Raw genomic sequence first — 21,923 nt, forward strand, 5'->3', positions numbered from 1 at the left:
ACGTCAGCGCGCTGAAGTGGTGTCTATATAGGTGACCGCAACATCACTTCCGGTGTGGACAATGTTAACTACGCAGAGTCAATCAACACTGCCTACTGGCGAGCAGGGGACTGCTCACAAAAAATCTTCCAGATCCTGTCTGATGGCTGAGAACTTCAAAGGTAAGGAATCTCCAACTGGATATTGTCTTTACCATATAAGGCTTTACCAAAGGTAAGTAGCTTGTTCTTTTCAACACAGTGCAGTTTCAGGCACATCCTCTAAAGTTGTGAGTTCAGGATATTTAGGCAATGATTCCTATGCTTCTACCTCTATCCTATATTTTGGTGGGGCTTACCCTGAGTCTGCTGGGCCTCATGGTTTGCTTTATCCTGCTGGTAACACATGCCCGCTGACATGCAGCTTCTGCAGTGGGGCAAGGCGTTCAGCCGGCTCTCTGAGCGCCAAGATGGATGAACTCAGCCATCAATGCCTTGTGGGTCACAAATGGTGTCTCTAAGTTGTGCAAGGTTTCTTCTGGACTGGGTAGAACCTTGTTTGAATCTGAATCTTTTCGCCACCCCTGAGGACGTGCAATGTCAGAACTTCTGTTCGCTGAAGTTCCAACTGTGACTCTCCTTCTGCGACGCATTTCATCTTGAGTGGAATTCAGTCCTCTGATATCTCTCCTTCCCAGAGTTCTCAAGAAGATAAGGAACAACTGGGCCCAAGTCATTCTTGTAGCTCCAGATTGGGCACGGAGAATATAGTATCCCGGACTCCTAAGCATCTGTCCTCCATTTGGCAGTATCTCCTGTCCTGAACCTGTGCCCTCTTCTTCTTCATTCATGGTGACTTAGTGGCAGCCGCTGACAGTTTTTGACCTCCTTTCAGAAGTCTGCAAAGTCATTGTGTCAGCCAGGCCTCCCTCACCTAAGGCCATAAGTGACTGCCGTTCGGACCTGTTTGTGGGTTGGTGCACTGCAAGTTACGTTGATCGTCTCTTTGCACCTTTCACCAAGTTGTTTGTTTTAGTGTTAGCCCAGCAAGATTTTGCTTTGTGCACAGTTTAAAGATATATTTTGGCAATATAGGCCTTCTTACACTTTCCAGATCAGCTCTCCCTGTTCAAGTCACCAGTTGTGACCTGTCTCCTAAAGGACTCCAAAATAGGTTTCCCCAAAAACCCTTCATTATGCCCTGATGGGACTTTAATTTGGTTTTAACCTTTTTGATGTGTTTGCCCTTCCAGTCCATGCACAGGTGCTCTTTGCACCTTTTGACCATTAAAACAGTCTTCTTATTGGCCATTACATTGGCCAGGAGGGTTAGTGAACTTAAGAGGCTCTCTATGCATCCTCCGTACAGCAACTTCTTCCCAGAGAAATTGGTTCTACAGATCTGTGCCTCTTCCCTACCAAAGTTGGTGAGGCATTGGCCAGAGTATCACACTGCTAACCTTCTATGCTCATTCTCACCCTTCCAAAGAGGAGAAAAGACCTCATCGACTGGACCCTAAAAAAAGCATTCTTATTCTACATTTATCGCACTGATAAAAACTGGGTGAACAATAAGCTCCTTATTCGGTTTGGTGCAGCAAAAAAAGGAAAAGTTTTGAAGAAACGGACACACTCGAGATGGATTGTGCTCTGCATTAAGATCTGCTGCATATTGGCCAAGAAGAAATACACTGAGTGTTTGCGGGCTCATTCCAAGGCTACAACCACTGCATTAACTCACGCTGTTGCCATTCTTGACATCAGTCAGGCTAATACATAGGCATCTCTGCACAGGTTTGCCAAACACTACGGCCTCGACAGTCAGGTCCGTTGCAATGGGCATTTTGGCCATTGTGTCCTCCAAGACTTCTTGGTCTAACCTCTTTACAGACACTCCTCCAGGGAGGTATTGCTTGGATATCTATTTTAAGGTAAGAAATCTGAGGCTGGAAGTCCTTATCAGATGGAGAGTTACTTACCTTTGGTAACACTTTATCTGGTAGAGACTCTAGCCTCAGATTCCTTACTGACCGACCAACCCATCGTCTCTGTGAAAGGATTATTTCTATTTAAAAGTCCATCGTTGGTCGTTAGTGTCTGCACACTGGTTCATCGCTTTCTAATATGACTCTGTGCTTCTGGCACGGAAATGAAATGAGAAGAAACTGGTGTCAGCGTGCTGGGCTGGCACCTATTTAGGCACAGCACATGTCACTTTTGGCGTGGTTGCTTTTTCTAGAGGCAGCCTGATGCCTGGGGAACATTCTAAGGTAAGGAATCTGTGGCTAGGTAGTCTCAACCAGATACAGCGTTACCAAAGGTAAGTAACTTGTTAATCAAAAGATTACCCCAGGGCCTCAACACTACTGTTTATGATTCTCTTATCAGCCCTATCTCCTTCCTGAGATGTGCACAGACCCATCTCCTCTCCAGTGCCCTTTCTTTCAATATAAGAGCACCTTTGAAAGGATAATAAATAGCCTGGCTCTCCCTTCCTCCAGTGTGTCACACCCAACTCACAGGAACGCAGCAATCCACACATCTGTCTGGGGGGATTTCTCTACCTCATCATGGTCCGCCAGTCAGCCCTGGGCCTCCTAAAATGGAACGCAGAATCTTCCATGTATTGTACCATTCACAGACACTCATATACCCAGTACTTGCATATAACACACATGCACTGCACAACACTACATAAAGCCATTCACAGACACTCATACACCCAGTGCATGCATATAACACACATGCACTGCACAACACTACATAAAGCCATTCATAGACGCTCATACACCTAGTGCATGCATATAACACACATGCACTGCACAACACTGCATAAAACCATTCACAGGCACACATATACCCAGCACAGTCATACAACACACACTCATGCACAGCATTACCTGCTAACCTCATGTAGGCCAGAGGTGAGTTAAGCACACAGCAGCTGAACTTTACGTGGGTGAGTCTGTAGACTTCACTCCAGTGACACAGGTAAAAAGGCCAGTTCACTTCTGCTGATCACTACACAGTATGCTGCCATCACTGTGCTTGTGCTGCTTAGCACCTTTCACCACTATGTGGGTAGCACATGCAGTCGAAAAATCCAGTTATCTGTGAGACCTGCCTATGTCATGGCACACATGCATGGTCCGTGCTCTCCCATGACAATAAAAATCGGCACCAGGGATCAATCAATCAAAAACCTACTTAAGCGCACTACTCACCTGTTAGGGTCTCAAGGTGCTGGGGAGGGTGGAGGGGGTGTTGCCAGTTACTGCTCAAAAAGCCATGTTTTGAGGAGCTTTCTGAAAGTTAGGAAGTCCTGGGTCTTGCGTAGGTTGGTAGGGAGGTGGGAGAAGGATCGGCTGCTGGAGGTGGTGCGGTGGATGCGGGGGACTGTAGCGAGGGTGAGGTCAGTGGAGCAGAGCTGTTGAGTTGGTATGTGGAAATTTACTCATTCATTGAGGTAGGCCGGTCCAGTGTCGGTGGAGTTTTCTTTGAAGTTTGGCTGTGGTCCCTGCGTAGAGGGCGTTGTCGTAGTCCAGTCTGCTGCTGATGAGGGCATGGGTGACCGTTATTCTTGTTTCTAAAGGAATCCATTTGAAAGTCTTCCGTAGCATGCAAAGGATGTTGAAGCAGGTGGGCAATATGGTGTTGATTTGCTGGGCCATGGATGGAGATGAGTCTAGAACGAAGGTTGTGTGTTTGTGGGGGTGGTGGGTGTTGGGGGTGGTCTGAGGGTGGTGGGCCACCAGGAGTCATCCCATGCTGTCTTGTTGGGGCCGAAGATGATGATTTCTGTTTTGTTTGAGTTAAGTTTGAGGTGGCTTGCTGTCATCCATTTGGCGATGTCGAGGAGTCCGGTATGCAGGTTTATCTTGGCGGTGGCTGGGTTCCTGGTGAGGGAGATGATGAGCTGGGTGTCATCTGCGTAAGAGATGATGGTGATTCCGTGGGGGCGGAGGATGTTGGCGAGTGTGGCCATGTAGATGTTGAAGAGGGTGGGGCTGAGGGAGGATCCTTGGGGGACCCCGCAGATGATATTGATGGCTGGAGACCGGAAGGGAGGGAGGCAAACTCTTTGGGTTCTTTCGGTGAGCAATAAGGTGAGCCAGTCCAGGGCCCTGTGTTGAATTCCGGCATCAAAAAGGCGTGCACAGAGGGTCTGGTGGCATACAGTGTCGAAAGCTGCGGAGAGGTCTAGGAGGATGAGGGCGACGGTCTCACCCTTGTCCACTCTGGTCCTGATGTTGTCTGTGCAGGCGATGAGGGCGGTCTTAGTGCTGTGGTTCTTGCGGAATCCAGACTGGGAGGCGTCAAGTACATCCAGACATCATTGCAGCAGGGGGCACTCAGGGCAACAGTACATATCCATCACCATGCAAGGAACTTCTTCTTCCCAAACAAGCCCCCACCTCTTCAGTCTTGCCTCTGTGTGCATTACCTTCAAAATTACCTGCATCATTCCAAAGTGTTGCAGCTACAAAAACACCTCTCCCTGCCTTCAAACACCACCTGACATCTAAGATTAGTTGTTCTAACCTTGTCCCAAACATTTCAGAGATTTAACATGTGCCTGGGTTCTTTCTTGTTTAGATATTTATTAACATACTTGTTTAGGCCATGCTCCTGCGCCTTTCTTGGCTAATATTACTCCATGACCATTGGGCTCTTAAGAAGTTGTCAAATACTCCTATCTGATAGAGACTTGAAGCTGCAGATTCCTTACCTTTAAATTCTCCACAGGCATCACAGTGGATCCAGAAGACTGTACTAAGCAGTACCCCTGAGCGCCGTTAGGTGGCATTGATTGGCTCCGCGTCCGTGATCGGCATTGTCTGTGCTGGATATAAGGTTCCGGGGTCCTATATTGGCACAACCCTGGCGCGCTGACATCAGTTCTTTTCTTCTGCACCAGCTAGCGCTGATCTGTAGAGAGCTATCCCTCAGTCAATTTTTGAAGGTCTTTATTTTACTTTTTGTTGAGTGTTTTTTTTTAGTTTAATCCTGCTGCATCGCGGGATATCTTCTAAGTATATGGGACTTAATACCTGCGGGTCCTGTCATCGGGTGATATCCATGACGGATCCACACATTATGTCCCTTTGGTGTTTGGAGCGCAACCTTCACCCGAAGTCATGCTCCAAATTCCAGGCCATGCATCCGAATGCTATGAGGGAGCGGTCCCTGAAGCTGATGGCGCCCTAGTGCTCAACTCTGTAAGTCGAGGTCCCGGTCGAGAGGAAGGTTCCGAGATCAGTTGTGGAGTTTGAAGTGATCCCACTCCAAGTCCTCTGGATGATCAAAGTCTAGGCATACGAAGGAATTTAAGAAGTCGAAGCGCACTTCGATGTTTCCTCGTCCATCAGCCGACACTCTAGGCCTCATTCTGCAGGTTCTGTCCCTGGGCCGACTACAATTTCTGGGAGCCAGAGCAACACCTGGCCCAACTCCCAGTGTTCTGTGAGGCCAGTGCCTCTTTTTTGTGTAGTCTAACCCCGTAGAGCACCTTCGGGCCCTGTGAAGTCAGAGGATACCCCTTCGGGTTCTGCACCGGTACCTTTGGCCAATGCACAGAGAGGCTCTCTGGGGCTCCCAGGAATCCAGTCCTGTACCTGGAACAGTGGCAGTCATGCCACCCCAATCTTCTCTGACACCCGTGCCATCTGCACCCACCAGCAGCACCATCCCCCATTGTAATCGCCGACACAGGGCCGGATGGGCATCATACAACTCCAGCGCCGGCAGGAGCTTTGTTCCCTTGCTCAGATCCAGTGCTCTTTTCCTGGTGGCTAATCTTCGATGATGAATGGGAGAGGTCACTGGACCCTGTAGAATACCAGTTCCATGAACAATTGGACTAACGTAAAGTGGGTACATCTCCAGGTACTGACATGCTTTCTCCCTCTACTGTGGCTACAGAGGAAGGAGCTTCTTTTGCTATGGCGGTGAGGAGGGCAGCTAAGGTCCTGGACCTTCATCTGCCCTCGGTGGCCATCAAAGCTAATCTCTTGACAGAGGTGCTGCAACCAGGAGCTTCTACCTAAGAGCTCCTACTTCTGTTCAATGAGGCCCTCACTGTCGTCCGAGTGGGTACCTTGTCCAAACCCAGCACTGCGGCTGCTGTGAACAGGACGATTACCTCCGACCATTGCCCCGCACCTGGGGACCCACGTTTCTTGACACAACACCACACTGCCAAGAGCTTGGTAGTCCAAGCCTCTACCTCCAAAGATGCTTTCCTTCCATTCCCCCAGATATGGAATCCAAAAGGTTGGACTCACTTGAGAAGATGTTTTCTTCCGCCAGCCTTGCACTGCGGTCTGTGAACACTGCATGCCTTTTGGGCCCTTATTACCACACAGTATGGGGTATGGTTTTGAAAGGGTTGCCACATGTCCCAGAGGAAGCCCGGGCTGTGCTCTCTCAGGCTGTTGCCCATGGGAGAGACGCCTAAAAGTTCACAGTTATTTGCAGACTGGACACGACTGACTCACTAGGCAGAGTGGTTTCTTTGACAGTGACCCTAAGGGCCTGGCTGAGGACATCTGGCTTTTCAGGGGATGTCCAAGCTTCTTTGATGGACATGCCCTTGGATGGCACCTGTCACTATGGAGACAAGGCAGACTCTGTGCTTGAGTGCTTCAAGGATTCCCAGGTTTAGGCCAGGTCCTTGGGCCTCATGGTGGCCCCCTCGTGCCCCACCCCCTATCTGCTTTTCGCCCCTTTCATGGCTACTGAAGGGGCCTCCAACGGCACTCATTCCCAGCCAGCCACTGTGCCACGAAGGCTGCCCAGCCTCTGGACGGCAGAGGGCGCTGGACCCACCGAACTCGTGGGTTAGGTAGCCAGCAGTCTGGACAGTCCACACCTCAACCCGCATTCCAGCAGCCTCTAAACCTTTCTAGTCTGACTCACCCCCACCATGGGCCAGTTGGTGGCAGGATTCGCCATCACCTGCTCTACTTGCAATCCATTATATCAGAAAAGTGGGTTTTGCAGAAAGTCTAAAGGAACTACTCCCTCCCCTTTGGGACTACCCCACTGTGCATGCCACCATCCGACGATCAGAAGGTGGAGGATCATTTGTCCCTTCTCTGTGAGGAAGTTATGGCTCTTTTGGCCAAGGGAACCATATAGAGATTTCCTGTGCCAGAAGTAGGCAGTGGATGCTAGTCCTGCTATTTTCAGGTTCCCAAAAAGGAAAGGGTCTTCACCCTGTCATTAACCTCTGATCTCTTAATTTCTTCCTCAAGAAGAAGTTCAAGATGTTAACTTTGGCTTAGGTTCTAACTGCCCTGGGCCCAGGAGACTGGATGGTAGTGTTGGACTTTCAGGACGCATATTTTCATATCCCTGTCCTTCTTACCTACAGACGTTACCTGCGGTTCATGGTGGGACATGAGCACTTTCAGTTCACCATGCTCCCCTTTGGCCTTACCAGCACTGCTCGGGTATTCACCAAGGTGATGGCTGTGGTTGCAGCTCATCTGCGGAGATCAGAGATTTCGGTCTTGCTCAATCTCGATGACTGGCTGTTGAATACAGGCTCACCTCGGGCTGTCGTCTCCCTCCTCCAGACTACGATGGACCTCCAGAATTCAATGTGGTTCATAATATACGTACTGAAGTTACACCTGCCTCCCTCTCAGACGCTCCCTTTCATTGGAGCTGTTCTGAATACAGTGCAGTTTTGTGCCTTTCTTCCTGATTGAGTCCAGGATATTCAGGCTATGATATCGATGTTTCAGCCTCTGTCTTGAATTTCGATGAGAATGACTCTGAGGCTGCGGGGCCTCATGGCCTCCTGTATCCTGCTGGTGACACATGCTAGATGGCACTTGCAAACTCTGCAGTGGGACCTGAAGTTCCAGTGGGTGCAGAATCGGGGGAATCCCTCCGACAGATCTTGGCGGGATCTGCGTCAGATCTGCAGTGGTGTTATTAAGAACCGCAATTGGGTCAGAGGCAGATCCCTCTTCCTCATCAAACCAGATCTCGCAGTAGTGACAGATGCGTCGCTCCTGGGATGAGGCGGACACATAGGAGAGGTAGCGATCAAATGCATCTGGTCTCCAGCGGACACAGGCCTCCACATCAACTTTTTGCAGCTCTGTGCGATCCAGCTCGCATTGAAAGCCCTTCTTCCCTCTATCAAGGAAAAAATGGTGCAGGTGTTAATGGACAACACTACCGCCAGGTGGTACTGTTGTTAGCGGGGCGGAATGGACTCAGTGACCCTTTGTCAAAAGACTGCACCTCTGGATGTGGCTGGAACAGCAGGGCATATCCCTGGTGGTTCATCATCTGGCAGGCTCTCTGAACGCCAGAGCATACAAACTCAGACGAAAATGCCTAGCAGATCACAAATGGCATCTCCATCCCGAGGTTTCATAAAGTCTCTTTTCAGCAGTGAGAATGGCCTTGGTTAGATCTGTTCATCTCCAACAAGAACTCTCAATATCTGCAGTTTTGCACATTGGAGTGTCCAAGGCGGCAATTACTCGGAAACACTTTTCATCTTGAGTGGCATTCAATCCTTCAGTAGCCTTTCCGACCACTCCTACCCAAAGTTTTCAAGAAGATCAGGAACAGCTGGGCCCAAGAAATCCTTGTGGCTCCGGACTGGGCATGGAGAGCCTGTATTCCAAGCGGCTGAGCATGTCCATCGATCCTCGGATCAGACTGCCGCTTCCGATGATCTTCTATTACAGCAGCAAGGGAGGGCTCTGCACCCAAACCTGTCCACTCTGCCTTCTTGCATGGAGAATGAGCGGCAGCAGTTGACAGCTTTCGGCCTTCCTCCTGAAGTCTGTAACATAATCGTGGCAGCTAGGGAGCCTCTCCACGAAAATGGTATACTGCTTTCATTGGCACAGAGTTATGGCATTGTGCACACACGTTTTTTTTTTTTTTACCTCCTTTCTGCCCCTCTCCCTGAGGATCCGGTTGTTTATACTGTCCTTTGCACAGCAGGGCTCTGCTCTGAGCACTCTTGAAGGATATTTGTCTGCTATTTCTGCTATTTTGAAGCTGCCCCATAAACCTTCCTTCTTTAAGTCTCCTATTGTACATAGGTTCCTTAAAGGTCTTAAACATCTTTTTCCTCCATCGCTATTTATTATGCCCCAATGATATCTGAATTTGGTTCTTACCTTTCTGATGGGTGTTCCTTTTGAACCTCTCCACAATTGTCCTCTCAGGTGTATCACCTTGTAAACTGCCTTCCTTGTGCCAATTACATATGCCTGCAGAGTAAATGAGCTGCAGGCCTTATCATCTTAGCCGCCCTATCTTTCCATCTATCCTGAAAAAGTGGTGTTTTGCACTTGGGCCTCTTTTCTACTAAAAGTGATCACGTTCCTGTGTGCCATTTCATCACCTTGCCTGCTTTTTATGCACCCCCACATCCTTCTAAGGAAGAGGAGAGAGTCCACTGCCTAGACCCAAAAAGAGCAATGACATTCTACCTTGATTATACAAGAGTTTCGGGTGGATGGTCAAATCTTTGTAGAGTATGTGGGTGCACAGAAAGGTCAAGCATTGTAGAATCGGACCATCTCCAGATGGGTTGTACTCTGCATTAAGATCTGCTACACACTGGCCAAAAAGCAGCTCCCTGAGGGTTTTGTGCTCATCCTACCTGACGGAAAGCTGCGAACACTGCATTAGCACGAGGAGTTCCAGTCCTTTACATCTGTCAGGCAGCAATGTAGGCTTCTTTGCACAAGTTTACCAGACATTACTGCCCAGACAGTCAGCGCCATAGGAACGGGCACTTTGCCTATTCAGTCCTGTAGGACTTTCTAGTCTGAACTTTTGAAGTTTCTATCAGATGGACAAGTTACTTACCTTCGCAAGCTCCTTATCTAGTAGAGACTACATCAAGCTGCAGATTCCTTTCCGACCCACCCATCGTCTCTGGTCTGCGAACTGAATTCTAGATGCACCAGTAGTCATAAAAATTTTCAGGGCCTTAGTTTTGTTTTGTTTTGTTAGTGTTCTTCATTGCTCTGCGCTTCTGGTGTGGAAAGTTGTGAAATGTTGTGACAGGTGCAATTGCACCCGTCGCGCTTTTCACTGTCTGCTATGCAGACAGTGAAAAGCTCCATGGGTCTGTGCCATGAAAAGGCTAGCGGAAGGGGGACTCGTAATCCCCTGGTCAGCGCTGCAAGCAGTGCTGCCCTGGAGGATTAAATCCGCTAGGACCGGCGTGGTCCCGGCGGTGCGACCGCAGCGCTTCCACCGCAGTCGTAATACACAGGATTGCACCGCCAGCCTGTTGGCGGTGCAACCGATGAAACAGCCCTGGTGGTCTTTGACCGCCAGGGTTGTAATGGGGGCCATAGTCTCTACCAGATAAGGGATTACCGAAGGTAAGTAACTTGTCCTTCTCCAGACTCTCCATTTTAATCCCATGAAGACTCCTTTTTCACCCATCTAGCCTTCCCTTACCATTGTAGTTCCTTTTCATAGTTGAGTTTTATGTATTAGCTCTAAAGGGCTATGGTACCCACAGACCATCCGACAATTTATAAATTTGGAAAAAGTTAGCCTTGCTGTCCAGGTTATGTCTCCTTGCTATCTAGAACTCCTTTTTCTTTATTTCTCTTTTGTCACCTGTACCAAGGTTGGAGGTTTTTACAGTAAAAACATTGGACTATAAGTCCCGCTAAGAGTGTAGATAGTAGGTAGCCCAGGTTATAAGGTTGCTGTATATATGAAGGCAAGATATTTGAAAAAGGTTGAGTTTCTCTTTGAATACACAAATTCATATGATAATGCAGTTCGGTCTAGCATTTTCGAACATTTGTGCCCTTTTGCATGTTGACCCATAAGCAAAGTTGAGTATTTCAGCAAATCCTATTGTACAGTATACTTTAAAATTCAATGTATAAATATGTAATATTTTGATTACTTCTTTTTTTTTTTTTGGTTTTTTTTTTTTTTTACCCCATTTCCAAGTCTGATTCTGGCTGTTAAATATGAAAAGTACTTGTGATGTTTAAAGTAGTGCTAATGACTATTACCAATGTAGGGAATGTTATCTAATATATCACAAACAAGAACATTATAAAATCACAGCTCTAAACAATGCCAGAGTTTAAGGTGTATAGCACCAAAATTAAATTTGAAGTCATAGGCACTTGTTACAAGTTCACACCCTCTGAGTGTGAGTTAAATTCCAATCCCACTGCAAACAGAGTTGTGTTACAATTTCACACCCTCTGATTTTTCTATTGATACATTCAAGCAACTCGAACATGCCAAAGTTTACCCTTGGAAAAGGCCTGGAAAAAAGATAAAATATGTTCAGTTTAATGTTTTGGCTTATTTTCAAGTTTATAACTCTGAATATGAGGTATTTGCCACACCGTGTAAATACGTTACCCTGGGGTAATGGTATTTACCAGGAGTGGTAAATACCCCCACCCGATCTCACTCAACTCGCAATGAAAGCCTCTGAAATTAAATGGAACTCGAATACCATAATTTGTGGATGGAAGAACCCTTTTCTTTGTAATTGCATGTCTGTGTTTGAGTAATTCAGTTTGCCGAGAATTCCTAACTGCCATATTGATTATCTGTTTTTGAGCATTTCAGATTGCAGATAATTCGCAACTGCCAATGTTGAATTTTTTCTCCAGCAATTAAAGTCATATTATTTAATGTCGATAATAGTTAAGTAACTATGGTTGTGTTGGTCGTTTAACAACTCACTGTCTCAATTTCAGAGGCCTGGCAGCAGGAGAAGATAATGGACAGCGTGGATACATGCTGACGTTTGTTATTGCTTACTTGCGGGTAGGTCACTTGTCTGTGTTATTTACTATTTGGTCTTTCTTGGTGTTATAATGACCTCACAGCATTAGAACACTTTAAGAACTGAATTGTTTAAAAAAAGATTTTCACTTGCTGCATTTTGATCCTAATCGCCTGTTTGGTCCTAATCAATGGCTCTCTTCTCCACAAAGGTGATCCTCTATAAGCAATCATTTTCTACCAAAACAAGAAATCTACTTGTATTGATGTGACATCAGTAAGCTCTTATAATCCCATTTATTGAAAGGAGTTGACATTTTTTGCCGAAGTGTCAAAAGCTGAGAGAAATGTTCTATTTGATATCTGTCACAAGAGCATGTGGCTGTTTGACCTGTTTCAATCGTTGTTTCAATTCTAGAATAGTGTGTCTGTCCATGGTTTGTTTTTTGATTTAGGCAGTGGTGTGCACAGTTAAAAGAAGCCAGGACATTCAGAAATGTCATTTGAAAGAAGAGTTTTAATTTTCTGCTCACATAATCCACTTCCACAAACCATATTAGAGTTTAATTGTACTTAACATAGTAGAGCATTTGTAGGTTGAAACTTGGTTGTGAAAGATTTGGCAGCTTTTTTCTCATGTTCTGTATGATTTTTATATAATTTACTGTACCTGAAGAGGGGAAGTTAATTCTATCTCCGTATACAAGTTAATTCTATCTCCGTATACAAGTTACTGTACAAACCTGCCTCAGTGACATGAACCTTGACAGCTTCAAACCCAAACTTTCACCAAATGCCAAGTAACTTGGATTCACCCTGGTTACTGTCCTCACCCTTAGGGAACACATTACCGAAAACCAAATGCTGCCAGCTCTCTGTTCTGAAGAAAGTCAAGCATTTCTTAAAGAAAACTGGTGGTAATACTCTACTCCATGGCCTTCAAGACTCCTCACTTTCACCTCTTCGAGGCATCTTACACGCTATAGCATGTCTAGTCCAAGGCATAAAGAAATATAATCACATCACCCTACCCCTCTCCACCCCCCAAAAATGGATGCAACTCCTTTGGCTCCTCTTGCTGGCTTGCCCCATCTTCAAAACCAGCTGCATCGTTTACAAAGTCATCACAACACTCTGCAGCCCGACCACTCCCCAACCCCTCCACTACCACCCACCCACCTTGGAACTTGCAGACAAGCTCGCCGTCTCTGGTGGATCTTAGCTCCCCTGCAGCCAGTGATATGAAATAGGAACGTGATGTAAAAATTTATTTGGAGAATAAATTGCAATGAAACACAACTTGTGGAAATTAGACGTCTATTTGTGGCATTGATGCTTTTTGTATCAGCTCCCTACGAGCAAGATTTATATTGACCCCTGCAGCCAGGACAACATCAGACTGCAGGCTAAAAAGTGTACATAAGAAAAAAAACAAGACCGCAAGCCTTTTCCCATCAATGCACCCAGGTACTGGAATAATATCCCAGTATCTATCTGGACCACCCCAACTGTACACCAGTTTATGGAAGAGCGGGACACTGGCTTCTTTAGAGAAAACCACATCACAATGCATTAGGCATATACAACCAAGGCTATCATCTTACTCACTGAATATATGCTTGTGTTTGACTATGTATTGCACTTTGCTTGGTTTGTGCTACAGAAATACCATTCCTACATACATACTTAATCAACATTTGTCTGAGATTCGACGAACTCGAGGCACTCATTTTTGCTGCATTTCTGATGGTGTTGTTTTACTATATGAGCTTTAACTCTACAGTGTGCTTCCAGCTAAGACTTGCTTCTTTAAGAGATATGTATGCACTTGAGTCTGCTGGATGACTACTTTGCTGTCATCCAGCAGACTTTGTATTTTAGAGCAGTAAAGAGTTGCGGAAACACATTAGATATTCGACATTTCAGGGATTGAGTCTGCCAATTGTGCCCAGTTTTGATGGTTGACCTGCCTGTACTACCTGTGGTTGCTTCAGCTTTTTTACACACGGTTTTGTTGTTAGATTTCCAACTTGTGGCTTCCAGGAATGTTGGAGCTTGGGAGGGTTCTTCTACATGCACCCCACACCATTACTTTTGGTCTAGATTTGTTGACCCTGCACTTTCAATAAACGTTTCTGAGGTGGCAATAAGATTAATTGGAGTCGGTTTACTGTTCTACTGAGTATGGCATCATCCGCATGAAGCAAAATTAGCACTGTCTTTCGTTGGAAGCATTTAAAGTAAAGCAGTAGGAATGTTGTCCTTTATACGTGGGTAACCTATTTTAATTAATAGTTCTGGGCTCAGACCAGAAGTTATACCACCTCAAATTTGATAGCAATGAATAAACATTAGATAACCAAGGGAGTGAGTCTGGTTAGATTTCTATCTCCACGAGAGATGCTGTGTATGGTCCATGTGCTGGTAAGACTCAAACTTTGATCCAAAATATAAGTAGTTTTCTACCGATCCCCTGGACAGTGGTATCATGCCCAGTATCAAAATATAGCATCCATAAAGGAGCACTTGAGGAAACTCTAAGTAGCTATTTATAAAAGGAATTTTAATGCAGCTGGCTTGTCCCTGCAGGTCTGATCTATAGGCAGAAGCAGTAATAACTTTTCATTAAACAATTTTAAGGTTGGCAGAATAGATCTCAAAGAAAATCTATTAAGTGCACCGACAGTGCGAGAGAGCAGGTCATGCACTTAGCAATTTAACTTTGCAATTTCTCTTCGACCCTCACTCATGCTGCAAGGTAGTACCATGCAGTGTACCTTTCCTAGCTGCCCATTTTGTAACACAATACTAGAAATATAGGATTTGTGAAGTTTCAATGCAATATCCTTTAACTCTTATTGATCATTAGATGCCTTTCCGTACAGAAGTCAGGAAACCTTTAAAAAAGGAATAGATCACTTTGGGAGAGTTGCATCATCTGCAAAGAGGAGTATAGTGACCAGTACTCTATCCAGGGATGGAGAATCTGCTTGAGATATATCTAAAGATATATGAACAAAATAAAGTAGGATCTGCATCCTTATGTAACTGCAATAAAATTACCAAATTGTGCCCCTTCAGGTACTCAAATCCGGCAAAATTATCGCAGTAGAGGCCCTTCAGTGATTGCATGGTGCCCCTTTATCACTTAACACAGCTCAAGGTTTTGGTCTTAGTATGCTGTTAAACTTATTTTTAAGTTTTAAGATAAAAAATGTGATCTATGGATAATGTGCATATATATATATATATATATATATATATATATATATATATATATGTTTGATGGCATGTGTAGCTGCAGATACACATGCTTTGCACATCCCGCCATCTAGTGTTGGGCTCGGAGTGTTACAAGTTGTTTTTCTTCGAAGAAGTCTTTTGAGTCACGAGATCGAGGGACTCCTCCCATTTCGGCTCCATTGCGCATGGGCGTCGACTCCATCTTAGATTGTTTTCTTTCCGCCATCGGGTTCGGACGTGTTCCTTTTCACTCCGCGTTTCGGTTCGGAAAGATAGTTAGAATTTTGGAAAATTTGACGGTATTGTTTGCGTTCGGTATCGGGTTAGTTACAACAGATCAACACCGATATTTGGAAGAGCTCCGGTGGCCCTTCAGGGTTTTTTCGATCCCCCGTCGGGGCCTGGTCGGCCCGACCACGTGTCTCTTCAAGGCTGATGGAACGGACCCCATTCCGCTTCTGCCCCAAATGTCACAACAAGTATCCTTATACAGATCAGCATCTGGTCTTTAACTTGTGTTTGTCTCCAGAACATAGAGAAGATACTTGTGAAGCCTGTCAAGCGTTTCGGTCGAGGAAGACTTTAAGAGACCGAAGAGCAAGAAGATTGCAAATTGCGTTGGCGCCGACAGGACAAAGACACTTCGAGGAGGAAGAAGAAACCTTCTCCATCCAGGAGTCGGACTCGGACGAGCTCGATCCCGAAGAGACGGCTAAAACCGTGAATAAGACGTCGACACACAAAACTCACGAGAAGACCACAAAAGCCCAGGGGACGCCACCGCCAACAGGCCATGGCTTAACCCGAAAAATAGGTGACCGATCATCGGCACCGAAAAAGGGCACGCATGTGTCGAAGTCATCCGACTCCGGTCGAGATACCGGCACACTGCAACCTCGACCCCGAGACAGCGGGTCCGAGCAAGTTCGGCACCAAATCAAGTCGGCATCGAGAGACCGGGACGCCGAAAGTAAAGAAAGTGTTGTCGGAGCCGAAAAAGCCTACCGAAAAGGTTTCCATTCCGAAACATCCAGCCTCGGAACCGAAATCAGGTTCCTACACAGAGGAACAGGGACTGTCCTCCCAAATGCAAGGAGATAAGTTCGGACAAGAACTAGAGTCAATGGAGCCAGACTACACTCAGAGAAGGCTCCACATCCAAAAGGACACAGGGAAGATGAATACTCTTCCACCAATTAGGATGAAAAGAAGACTTGCCTTTCAAGAAAAGGACAAGCAGCCGCAGGCAAAGGTGGCAAGTCAAACAACTCCGCCACCGTCCCCACCACCATCAACCCACACATCACCGGTAGCCACTCCACCACTGATGCAATCCCCAACTCATACTGGAATGAGTCAGGATGATCCCGACGCATGGGATCTTTATGATGCGCCGGTGTCAGATAACAGCCCAGACTGTTACCCAGCAAGGCCGTCGCCACCTGAGGACAGTACAGCCTACACACAGGTGGTGTCGAGAGCAGCAGCATTTCATAATGTCACCTTGCACGCAGAACCTATTGAGGATGACTTTTTGTTTAACACACTGTCCTCCACTCATAGTCAATACCAAAGCTTACCTATGCTACCTGGAATGCTAAAACACTTAAAACAGGTGTTTCAGGAGCCCGTGAAGGGCAGGGCCATTACTCCAAGGGTGGAGAAAAAGTACAAGCCACCGCAACAGACCCTGTATATATTACGCAGCAATTAACACCGGACTCTGTGGTAGTAGGGGCAGCTCGCAAGAGAGCAAACTCTCACACCTCGGGAGATGCACCACCTCCAGACAATGAGAGTCACAAGTTCGACGCTGCAGGGAAAAGGGTTGCAGCACAAGCGGCCAATCAATGGCGCATTGCCAATTCACAAGCACTGTTGGCAAGATATGACAGGGCTCATTGGGACGAAATGCAGCATTTCATTGAACACTTACCCAAAGAGTTTCAAAAAAGGGCACAACAAGTGGTGGAGGAAGGACAAAGTATCTCAAATAATCAGATACGGTCAGCAATGGATGCAGCAGATACAGCTGCTAGGACAGTAAATACAGCAGTAACCATAAGGAGACACGCATGGTTGCGTACGTCAGGATTCAAGCCGGAAATACAACAAGCCGTGCTGAATATGCCTTTTAACGGACAGCAGTTGTTTGGGCCGGAGGTGGACACTGCTATAGAAAAACTAAAAAAGGACACTGATACGTCCAAAGCCATAGGCGCACTCTACTCCCCACAGAGCAGAGGCACATTTCGCAAAACACAGTTTAGAGGGGGGTTTCGAGGACAAACTACAGAACCCACAACCTCACAAACCAGGCCCACTTATCAGAGCCAGTATCAGCGTGGAAGCTTTCGGGGACAATATAGAGGGGGACAATTTCAAAAGAGTAGAGGGAAGTACCAAAGTCCCAAAACTCCTCAAAACAAGCAGTGACTTCCACGTCACAAATCCCCAACACATAACACCTGTGGGGGGGAGACTAACCAAATTTTACAAACATTGGGAGGAAATAACAACAGACACTTGGGTCCTAGCAATTATCCTAGCAATTATCCAGCATGGTTATTGCATAGAATTTCTCAAATTCCCTCCAAACGTCCCACCGAAAACACACAATATGTCAAAACAACACATGGACCTTCTAGGACTAGAGGTCCAAGCGCTGCTACAAAAAGGAGCAATAGAATTAGTACCAATTCAACAGAAAGGAACAGGGGTTTACTCTGTACTTTCTCATACCCAAAAAAGACAAGACTCTAAGACCTATATTAGATCTCAGAACATTAAATACCTACATCAAATCAGATCACTTTCACATGGTGACATTACAGGACGTAATCCCACTGCTCAAACAACAAGACTACATGGCAACACTAGACCTAAAGGATATTTCTATATACCGATACATCCTTCACACAGAAAGTACTTAAGGTTTGTATTCCAAGGGGTACATTACCAATTCAAGGTGTTGCCATTCAGAATAACAACTGCGCCAAGAGATTTCACAAAATGCCTGGCAGTGGTAGCTGCACATATCAGAAGGCAGCAAATACCTGTGTTCCCGTACCTAGACGATTGGTTAATCAAAACCAACACGCTAGAACAGTGTTCACAAGGTACATCATAGAAACCCTCCACAAACTAGGTTTCTCAATCAACTACACAAAGTCACACCTTCAGCCGTGTCAGACACAGCAATACTTAGGGGCGACAATCAACACAAAAAAAGGGATTGCCACTCCAAGCCCACAAAGGGTACAAGCATTTCACAATGTAATACAGGCCATGTATCCAAAACAAAAGATTCAGGTCAAGATGGTGATGAAACTACTAGGCATGATGTCCTCATGCATAGCCATTGTCCCAAACGCCAGATTACACATGCGGCCCTTACAACCGTGCCTAGCATCACAATGGTCACAGGCACAGGGTCAACTTCTAGATCTAGTGTTGATAGACCGCCAAACATACACCTCGCTTCTATGGTGGAACAATATAAATTTAAACTAAGGGCGACCTTTCCCAGACCCAGTGCCTCAATACGTAATAACTACAGATGCCTCCATGATAGGGTGGGGAGCACACCTCAATCAACACAACATCCAGGGACAATGGGACACTTACCAAAGACAGTTTCACATAAATCACTTAGAACTACTGGCAGTATTTCTAGCGTTGAAAGCATTTCAACCCATAATAATCCACAAGCACATTCTTGTCAAAACAGACAACATGACAACGATGTATTATCTGAACAAACAGGGAGGCACACACTCAACACAGTTGTGTCTCCTGGCACAGAGAATATGGCATTGGGCGATTCACAACCACATTCGCCTAATAGCACAGTTTATTCCAGGGATTCAGAATCAGTTAGCAGACAATCTCTCTCGGGATCACCAACAGATCCACGAATGGGAGATTCACCCCCAAATACTAAACACTTACTTCCAAAGATGGGGAACACCACAAATGGACCTATTTGCAACAAAAGAAAACGCAAAATGCCAAAACTTCGCATCCAGATACCCACAGGATCAATCTCAGGGCAATGCGTTATGGATGAGTTGGTCAGGGATATTTGCATACGCTTTTCCCCCTCTCCCACTCCTTCCATATCTGGTAAACAAATTAAGTCAAAACAAACTCAAACTCATACTAATAGCACCAACTTGGGCAAGACAACCTTGGTACACAACACTACTAGACCTCTCAGTAGTGCCTCATGTCAAACTACCAAACAGACCAGATCTGTTAACTCAACACAAACAACAGATCAGACACCCAAATCCAGCATCGCTGAATCTAGCAATTTGGCTCCTGAAGTCTTAGAATTCGGACACTTAGACCTTACACAGGAATGTATGGAGGTCATAAAACAAGCTAGGAAACCAACCACTAGACATTGCTATGCAAATAAGTGGAAAAGATTTGTTTATTATTATTTTTAATAATAAAATCCAGCCATTACACGCATCTGCTAAATACATTGTAAGCTACTTACTACATTTGCAAAAGTCAAAGCTAGCTTTTTCATCCATTAAAATACATCTTACCGCAATTTCAGCTTATCTGCAAATTACGCACTCAACTTCATTATTTAGGATACCAGTCATAAAAGCGTTTATGGGAGGCCTAAAGAGAATTATACCACCAAGAACACCACCAGTTCCTTCGTGGAACCTCAACATTGTCTTAACACGACTCATGGGTCCACCTTTCGAACCTATGCATTCATGTGAAATGCAATACTTAACATGGAAAGTTGCATTTCTAATTGCTATCACATCTCTAAGAAGAGTAAGTGAGATACAGGCATTTACCATACAAGAACCATTTATTCAGATACACAAGCATAAAGTAGTATTACGAACAAATCCTAAATTCTTACCAAAAGTCATATCACCATTTCACTTGAATCAAACAGTAGAACTACCAGTGTTCTTCCCAGAGCCAGATTCTGTAGCTGAAAGAGCACTACATACATTAGACATCAAAAGAGCGTTAATGTACTACATGGGCAGAACAAAACAAATTCGGAAAACAAAACAATTATTTTTTGCTTTCCAAAAACCTCATATAGGAAATCGAATTTCAAAACAAGGCATTGCTAGATGGATAGTTAAATGCATTCAAACTTGTTATCTCAAAGCAAAAAGAGAACTGCCTATTACACCAAAGGCACACTCGACTAGAAAGAAAGGTGCTACCATGGCCTTTCTAGGAAATATTCCAATGACTGAAATATGTAAGGCAGCCACATGGTCTACGCCTCATACGTTTACCAAACACTACTGCGTGGATGTGTTAACGGCACACAAGCCACAGTAGGCCAAGCAGTACTACGGACATTGTTTCAAACAACTTCAACTCCTACAGGCTGAACCACCGCTTTTGGGAAGATAACTGCTTACTAGTCTATGCAAAGCTTGTGTGTCTGCAGCTTCACATGCCATCTAACGGAAAATGTCACTTACCCAGTGTACATCTGTTCGTGGCATGAGTCGCTGCAGATTCACATGCGCCCACCCGCCTCCCCGGGAGCCTGTAGCCGTTTCGAAGTTGATCTGCAACATTTGTAACTTTATAAATATATCACTTTAAACTACATTATGTACATACATATTCACTCCATTGCATGGGCACTATTACTATAATACACAACTCCTACCTCACCCTCTGCGGGTAAAACAACCTAAGATGGAGTCGACGCCCATGCGCATGGAGCTGAAATGGGAGGAGTCCCTCGATCTCGTGACTCGAAAAGACTTCTTCGAAGAAAAACAACTTGTAACACTCTGAGCCCAACACTAGATGGCGGGATGTGCAAAGCATGTGAATCTGCAGCGACTCATGCCACGAACAGATGTACACGGGGTAAGTGACATTTTCCATATATATATATATATATATATATATATATATATATATATATATATATATAATATAATAATATATGGATAAGAGTAACATTTTTGTAATTGGGAGGTTCAAGTCAGAGACTTGGTCTGGTTGTGAGATTCCACCGGAAACCAGCCTGAAACTGAAAGATAACATTATAGGACCTAGTCTGTGTCTCCATCCTTCCATTTAGGACGTTAAATAAATCTTTTGTACAGATCTATCAAATTGATTGGATGAAATTGCCTTTATTTGTATAGAAGCCATTCTTAAACAAAGTAGTAATTTCTTCTTCTAACCGTGAATGTGGAACCACACAACGCCATAATTTATGAGGTATACGGATGTCTGGAATAACAAAATTATCTTTACTCTTATCATATAGTTTACCAGAAAAAGAGAGCTCATCATTGATACTAACTATCTATTGAAGATCTTTCCAGTTAGAACATCCCCTCAACTGCCCAGTCATGTGCTGCTTAGTATGTAGAGTATTAGGCTGATTTTCATCTATGGCCACAATACCTTTTCTTTGAGAAAGCAACATTCGTTATTTTGCCCTCCACATTTTTAAATATTGAGAGAAAAAGAGTTGAGATAATCTGTTCAAGTTTAATTTTCTCCCACTTTTACATTTTGTGGTTATTTAAAATGATTATACTTGAGGTTATTGGTATAGTTAAACTTGGGGATGTCTCACTGAATAAATTGGGAACCAACACTAAGCTCAGCTGGTCACACGCTCTGTGCATTTATCAGTTGACAGATCATTAACTGAGTGCCAGTGCTCTTTGTCATTAATAATGTATTCTATAAAGCTTATTCTTTATAGATGTGTTTAACAGTGGTATCTGAAATTGTTTTACTATTGCATGTTTCAATCCGAGCTCAAATGTTAAAGAAGTAATTTGGCAGGAACTTGTCACTCTCATCAGCTGTGGCCGCTTATGTATGGTATGTTCAATGCTTCATCTTTATCCAGAGCTACCAACACGGATGTATTAGATGATTCAGTTTACAAATCAAAATTTCCCA

At 45.0% G+C, this 21,923-nt stretch overlaps 1 protein-coding gene across 1 annotated transcript in view; it reads left to right on the forward strand.

Moving 5' to 3' along the window:
- Positions 1-21,923, forward strand: part of AGPS (alkylglycerone phosphate synthase) — a 605,536-nt gene that overhangs the window by 437,322 nt on the left and 146,291 nt on the right. The window contains exon 15 of the mRNA XM_069225421.1: positions 11,714-11,783. Within this exon, the coding sequence (XP_069081522.1) occupies positions 11,714-11,783 (70 nt within the window). The remainder of the gene's footprint in view (positions 1-11,713; positions 11,784-21,923) is intronic.

This window comes from Pleurodeles waltl, chromosome 3_1, assembly GCF_031143425.1.
Source record: "Pleurodeles waltl isolate 20211129_DDA chromosome 3_1, aPleWal1.hap1.20221129, whole genome shotgun sequence".
In the NCBI taxonomy this organism is placed as follows: Eukaryota; Metazoa; Chordata; class Amphibia; order Caudata; family Salamandridae; genus Pleurodeles; species Pleurodeles waltl.